General features: G+C 56.7%; 1 protein-coding gene across 1 annotated transcript; it reads right to left on the reverse strand.

Annotated features, from left to right (window-relative positions):
* Nucleotides 1-6,165: 6,165 nt before the first annotated feature.
* On the reverse strand, nt 6,166-6,930 carry LOC142823706 (olfactory receptor 1J1-like). Its single transcript, XM_075914890.1, has one exon. The coding sequence runs from the start codon at nt 6,928-6,930 to the stop codon at nt 6,166-6,168; it is 765 nt and encodes a 254-aa protein (XP_075771005.1).
* Between the last annotated feature and the right edge of the window lie 415 nt (nt 6,931-7,345).

Below are 7,345 nucleotides of genomic sequence, written 5' to 3' on the forward strand. Positions count from 1 at the left end.
GGCGAGGGGCGGCAGCACCTGAGCGGGGAGGAGAAGGGAGTTGGCAGCGGAGGCCACGTCTACACTGCAGGCTTCTTGCACAAGAACTTTTTGTGGAAGAGATCTCCCGCAAAAAGTTCTTGTGCAAGAGCATGTCCACACTTCTATGGTTACTCTTGTGCAAGGAAGCTCTGATGGCCATTCACAGAACTTGTGCTTTTTCTGAGAGGGCTTTCTTGTGCAAGAAACCCCTGTTGTCTGTCCACACATGCCTTTTTTCACAAGAACAACTAATTAGCAGATGAAAATGAGGACGTCAGTAACGGCGGGTGTGACCCGCTTGCATTGTTTTACATCGGATTTCATATACAAGTAGTATTTAAACGAGGTGAAACGTAAGGCGGAGGCGAGAGAAATGGCACCCCTGAAAGAGGTCCAGTCGCCTGGAAAGGCTGAGACCCAAATCTAGAGCTTGTTCCTGCTTTAGTTTCGAGCACGGCTTAAACTACACAAAAGCTTACACAAAAAGGCTTATTCCTCGTAGAAAGAGGAATAACTCTTGCGCAAAAAGCCCTGTCTTCTGACAACCTACTGTACTTTTTCTTGTGCAAAACAACACTTGCGGTGTGGATGCTCTGTGAGTTTTTGTGCAAAATGGTCATTTTTGCGCAAAAGCTCTGCAACGTAGATGGAGTCAAGGTGACGCGTTGACACACGACGCCAGGCACCTGTTGGGAGCCAAGTCCCGTTGGGCAATAGCTTAGAAGCTCCATCTCAATGTAAAGTGCCCCGCAGTGAAGGCGCCAACCCAACCCTGGCTCAGTTCTGCTCCTGGTCACGGACCGTCGCTGTAAAAACAGGCAGCGTCCGTCTGCTCTGACCGTGTGTCGCTGGGACTCACAGACTCTGGGCTCCGTGTTCCTCTGCCCTGGCCAGCCAGGAGCCGCAGCGTCCGTGAAGCCTGTTCTCGGGTTCTCCCCTTTCTCTCCTTCTCTCAACACCAAACAGGCCCCGTTTGTCTCCCCTTCCCTGCCAGGGCAGCATTTCTAACCCTTTCCCCGTTTGCTGCTCTGCCCGGACTCTCTCCGATTTGCCCACAGCTTGTCTAACGCGTGTGGCCCAGAAGTGACCACAGTGCTCCGAACGAGATCTCACCAGTGCCCAGCAGAGCGGGACACCCCCCCTCTCGTGTCGGCCCCATGGCGCGCCAGTTCCTGCCCCATCCTGTTAGCGCAGGATGGTCAGAGCTGCTTCACTTTGCTGGCTCCCATTCACACTCAGCATGGTCGCTCCTCTTTGAAGACGGTCTTTTCACCACTTGGAAACCCGCCTAACGGTAACTTCACCTAGACCGAACCGGAGGGGTCGAACATTCCTTCCTGACCACTGCAGGTGCCCAACTGAATCCCTGAAACAAGACACTGGATTCTAGACACTGTTATCATACTGAGCTCCAGACGTGGCAGGCACGCCAAGGGAAATGCAGGTTGTTCTGTTCTCAGCCTGGCCCATTTGGGAATACAAGTTCACCCATGGAGTCCAAGGCGAGATGAGAGGGACACAGTGAAATAGCCACCCCCTTGGGAAACAGCCGAACCAGCATTGGGGAGGGGATTGGTAAAGGGGAGAGAGCTCAGAGCAGAACCAGCCAGATCAGGAGAGATGCCAGGGACTCTCGCTAGTTAGTGGAACAAGGAGAAGGCGAAAGGGCCACTCGGACTCAGTCTAGAAGGACCGACTGGGGAACAAATTGCTCAGCGGCTCTTGGGTCTAGCACAGAAGGGTCTGACCCGAGCCAGTGGCTGGAGGTGGAAGCTAGACACAGCGGCTGTGACAGCCGGGATGAGGACGTCTGGAAAACCCACACAGGAAACGGGGCCTGAGCAGGGGTTTGGCAACACGTGGGACTCTGGAAATGTCTCCTGTGGGGAGAGGACAGAGAGAGGAGCGGTGTGTATCGCGTAAGAGGGGGCAGGAGGCCATGAAAATGGGACAGAGAAAAGAGCTCAGGGGATTCTGCCCACCCTGCAAGCGCCGCGACTGCCCTGTGAAGAGAGAGAAAAGTGACTGCGTTTGGGGGCAGCTCTGACCACCCAGATACTCTCAGCCCGAGGGATAAGTCAGGCGGGTTTGGGGTTCAAGCTTCATGCCAGTATTTTGCTGTCACTCCACGGCCCGGTCCCGCTGATCTCATATGAGATACGTCGGCTTATTCCCCCATTTCCTACTCTTACGAATTTCTCCCCCGATAACACTCCGGTTTGGTTCGTTACACACGGCTTCGGCTCTTCTTTTTAATGCGGTTGCTTAAAGAAAAGGGAGGGGGACGTTTCCAGCATCCATACCAGGGTTATAGCTAACAACCTGGCGCAGCAATAAGGGGGCAGCCCATGAAATGACAGTGGGACATGGAAAAATGGACCAACGATGCAATCACACACTCAGGGACTGGGGAACTCATTGCCACAGGACGGTGTCCAGGCAGAAACGTATCACGATTAAACGTGGGACGACATTTCCAGACTAAAGGGACTATCCAGAGTTAGAATCACTCAGACTAACGATTGTGGGAGGCACATTAAACCTCATGCTTCAGGGTGTTGTGAAACCGCTCGCTACTGGTGGGGAGGAAGGAATTTCATGGGGGGGGGGTGTTGCTTATACCTTGTAGTATTTGCTCAACTCAGATTCTTAAAGGAGGGGGTTTGTGTAGACTCAGCTGGGCCATTTCTACACCAGCCCCCCGCCCCTTTCAACTGACACACAAACACTCACACGTCGTTCATGAGAAACCTTCCGTGTCTAACCGGGGGCCACGATTTTGCCTCCTCCAACCCAACCTTTCCCTGAACAAACTTCCACTCCCTCCAGCCAGCCCCTTTCTCACACTGCAGGGAGGCAGGTTCAGGATAGACCTTAGGAGACACTTTGCAACCGTCAGGCTAGTGGGATGCTGGGAGAAATGGCTGAGGGGGATCGTGGGAAACTCACCCATCAGAGGCTTTAAGAGCAGGTAAGACAAACCCCTCTGGGAGACGGTCTAGTTCAGGGCGACTCAACTCGGGAAGCCCTGGGGACCACAACGATACTCACAGCACGTGCCAAGGGCCACAGCTTAAGAGTGCTTGCATATATATGCAAATATCTATGCAAATATATGCACATAGCTTCTTTCACACTGATGGGCATGAATACAAAGATTAAGGCAGGGCTACATACCATGCCGGCCCCATTATGAGTTCTGCAGATACTGGGCCCATATGACAGCTCTTTGAATGACGGTTCAGGAATTTAACGACTAAAACACATCTCAACAGAAAGCCATTATACGGACTCCTTTTTTGTTTTGGCTCCCACCCATGGACCGTGTGTTGAATAGCCCTGGTCTGGATAATAGCTCGGGGAGCGGGATAGCCCAGGGGCCAGGCCGACTTTCTCTGATTCTACTCGCGAGGTGACAGCAGGAAACATCTTAGAACAGCAACACGCTAAGCGGCTCCCAGAGACCACGCCAGGGCCCTGCTTGGGTCTGTCCCTCAAAGCGATCAAGCTCCGAACAGGCCACGGCCACAAATCTGTCAGCAGTGGGGGGATTCAACAGGCTTCACCTCACCCCTTGCATCCAGCTGATTTTGTCTGGTTCCACCTGCAGCCACATCACGGCCCATCCCGCCTGCCCCCTGGGAAAGCGTCCATGTCAGCCCAGGGTGAAGTAGCTCGGAGCCTTTGCAGTGACTGTGAAGGGCCCCCAAGAGAATTCCCCTGAGTTCAACAGGGCTGCTGGAGGCTGGAGCGGGAAACGGCCCCTTCTCTCCATGACCGGCCTGGGAAACGTGGGCTGAGCATGACACACGTCCCGGCTGCGAGCTCCCAGACTGAGCCCTGGCACCAGGGAGAACTGGTCTCCTCCGGAAATCGATGCTTCTGGGGAAGGGGACGAGGGAGACAGACGCCGGGTGTCCCTGCTCCTCCGCATGCGTGGGAAGGACGCAGAGTGGAGACAGAATTTGGTCTGAGTGGGGACCCACCGGTGCGCAGGGTCCTTCTCCGGGCAACGTCAAAGCACCTGGCTAGACAAGGGAGCACGTGAGGCTGCAGATGGAGGGGGCCAGGCTTGGGGAGGGATTGTCAGAGGCGATTGCGGGTGGGGAACGTCTGTTCAGAGCCAGATACCAGAGGGACGGAGGGACGCAGAAGACGTGGGGGTTTTCTCTGCTGTCCTGCTCCCCAGGCTGTCCCAGGACCTGTTCCCTACATGCCCCCTCCAGCCGGCATTGCCATCCCAGCCTCTCCCCTGCCGTGGGCCCATCACACACCCTGACCCCCGGCCTCACCTCGGACAAGGACGCCTGGCACCCGCCTGCCCCCGGCATCTGCAGAGGAACGGCCGCCCCTGCGTGAAGATGAACCCCAGCAACCAGGCCCCGGGGGCGGCAGAGTCGGCCTTAATTAGCCCCACAGGGACTGTGACTGAGAAAACATTCATTAGCGCTCAGCTGAGACGCCCCACGGCTGGGAGGTGCGGGGGGTCTCTGAGGTCCATGCGCTCCCTTCATCGTGTCTCCTCCTGGACCATCAGAAGCAGTCGGTCTCTGAGTCTGCTAAATCTCTCCCCTGTGCTGGCCAATCCCCACACGCTGGCAACTCACAGACATTCCACTTCCACTCCTCCAAAAGGGGCAGTGTGCCTCAGTTTACCAGTTTTCCCTTAATCACCCCCACTCACTCCAGGACCCCATCTATCAGAGACCCTATGCAGAGCACTGAAGGCTGATGAAGTAAGAACTGAGGGTTTCCCAGGCCCCAAGAGGGAACGGTCACAGACACGAGGAGGATCCCGGCGCGCCAGGCCGGCCTGCGCAATGGTCACTGCCCGAGCTAAGGACGCCAGGTTCCCTCTTCCCCGGCAGGGCAAACAGCCGGATCCGGGGTCTCGTGGCCCGGCCAGCGCATGCAGTCACTGGCCTGCGACGGGTTCCCTTTGGCCGATCGGAAGGACTCTGCGCGGGGCAATGCCCCAGAGACTCATTTCCCCCCCAGCTGTCCCTGCTCACCCATCGCGCCCGCCCTGGGGCGACCTGCCCGGCCGGCTCACCCTGCCCATGTGTCTTGACAAGCTGTGAGCTTCCCACCCGGAGCGGGACCCCTCGTCCTTCAGGGCCCCACGGCCTCCCCCTCCCGCGACGGACCTCTGGTCTCCAGCCCCTCGCTCCAGGCCGGGGGCTCTGCCCAGCGCCCCCACGCGGGACAGGCCGAGACACGGACACACTCAGTCGGGTTCATTAGTCACCCGGAGCCCAGCACGGGAAGCCCTCAGCCCCCCCGAGAGGAAGGAAGGTCCCGTAGGCCATTATGTCAGCCCAGCCCCCAGCCAAGCTGCCAGGAAACTCCATTTTCAGCCACCATCTTCCTCCCAGAACTGACTGATCCCCACCTGCGCCTTCCAGCCCCATGGTCTCAGGCTGGGGGACTTGGTTAAGATTCCCCCCTCCCGCAGTGAGAGAGCCGATTCGAGTTGTTGGACCCGGCATCATCAGTCTAGGCCAGTGGTTTTGAACTGTTGGTGGACACTAAAATATTTGAATGAAAGTTGACACCCCACTGAAAATTTTAGACCTAGTCTGCAGGTCACCAGGGGTCCACTAACAAGATTGAAAACTGCTGATCTAGGTGCCAACTTGGGCTATGTTGGTTTCAATGAGCCCTTACGGAACAGCTACAGTGCAGAGAAAGGCCAGTGTACAAAGTCAAGTCCCATGCCAAACCTCTTCGGTCTACACACATGCTCAGCATGGCAGGCTGAGCCTGATGTTCATCCTTTATTCAAGACTATGATGTCTTTGTACAAAGCCTTTGTGCGGAATGGCTTGAAAACTCATAATCTGCTGGACATTAGTGTCATTCTAAAATATGTGTAACAACGTTATATGTAAAGTTAAATGATACAGGCTTGGGGCTGATGCCGTGTGGCCATGTCCTTAGTGGACCCCCTTTTCCACGGAAAGACTTGGGCTGCGTGTACTTCTGTATGTGTAGCTGGGTGTGACCCTACATTTGTGTTAATTACACCACCCTCATGTATGAAAAGAGCCTAGGTATTCTGGGGCAGATAAGAGCGAAGGTTTCCCAGACATCTCTCAGGTGGAAAGTCCATGCCCAGTGCCACGATAGAACCGTGGGCTGGACTCAGGTGCCCCAAGTCAGGGCCTTCCTCTTTGCCCTCCTCAGGGCGGCGGCCACATCCTTGTTCCTCAGGCTGTAGATGAGGGGGTTCAGGGTGGGCACCACTGAGGTGTACAAGAAGGTCACTTGCTGTTTTTGCCCTGGCGTGTTGCTGGAGTCTGCGTGGTAGTAGAGCCAGACCACGGTGCTGTATGTAAGAGTCACCACGGTCAGGTGGGAGCCGCAGGTGGAGAGGGCCTTGTGCAGGGCTTGGGCAGAGCGCAGGCGGGCCACGGCCACCCCGATACGGGTGTAGGAGGCCAGGATGAACGCAAAAGGGGCTCCCACCACCAAGACTCCCTCGGTGGAGACCACCAGCTCCTTAGTAACGGGCCGGGTGCAGGAGAGACTCATCAGAGATTGCATGTGACACAAGAAATGCTGCAGGCGGTTGCCGCAGTAACGCAGCTGGGCAGCCATGATGGTGTGCAGCAGGCCATGCGGGATCACCACGGCCAATGAAGCAGCCGCCATCTTAAGGCACAGGGACCGTGTCACCACGGCGGCGTAGCGCAGCGGGTCGCAGACGGCCAAGTAGCGGTCGTAGGCCATGGCAGCCAGCAGGTAGCCCTCCATGTTAACAACCACCATGTAGCTGAAGAGCTGGGCCATGCAGCTGACAAAGGGGATGGCCCGGTGCTGGCTCAGGGTGTGCACCAGAGCCTGGGGCAGGATAATGGAGACCAAGCCTATGTCCACCATGGAAAGCTGGCTGAGGAGGAAATACATGGGGCCTCGCTCCAGGCCGGGGGCTCTGCCCAGCGCCCCCACGCGGGACAGGCCAAGACACGGACACACTCAGTTGGGTTCATTAGTCACCCGGAGCCCAGCACGGGAAGCCCTCAGCCCCCCCGAGAGGAAGGAAGGTCCCGTAGGCCATTCTGTCAGCCCAGACGGGAACCATTTCTCTGGGGGGGGTGGGGGGGGAGAGACGAAATGTCCACGTTTGTAACGGCCACCGTGGAAAGTCCCTTTTGCAGGGGATGGAAGGGGCCTGGTCAACGGCCATAACTGCCACGTTGGAAGAGCCCATTATTATCGATGGGGAAGGGTCTGTCCTAGTGTCCTAATGGCCACGTTGGAAGGTCCCATTTTCACTAGTGGGGAGGGGTGTCTGACCAACAGCCCTAACTGCCACTTTGGA

The sequence above is a fragment of the Pelodiscus sinensis genome, unplaced genomic scaffold, assembly GCF_049634645.1.
Source record: "Pelodiscus sinensis isolate JC-2024 unplaced genomic scaffold, ASM4963464v1 ctg59, whole genome shotgun sequence".
In the NCBI taxonomy this organism is placed as follows: Eukaryota; Metazoa; Chordata; order Testudines; family Trionychidae; genus Pelodiscus; species Pelodiscus sinensis.

Coding starts and splice junctions, on each gene's coding strand:
- LOC142823706 (XM_075914890.1), bottom strand. CDS start 6,930: ATGTATTTCCTCCTCAGCCAGCTTTCCATGGTGGACATAGGCTTGGTC.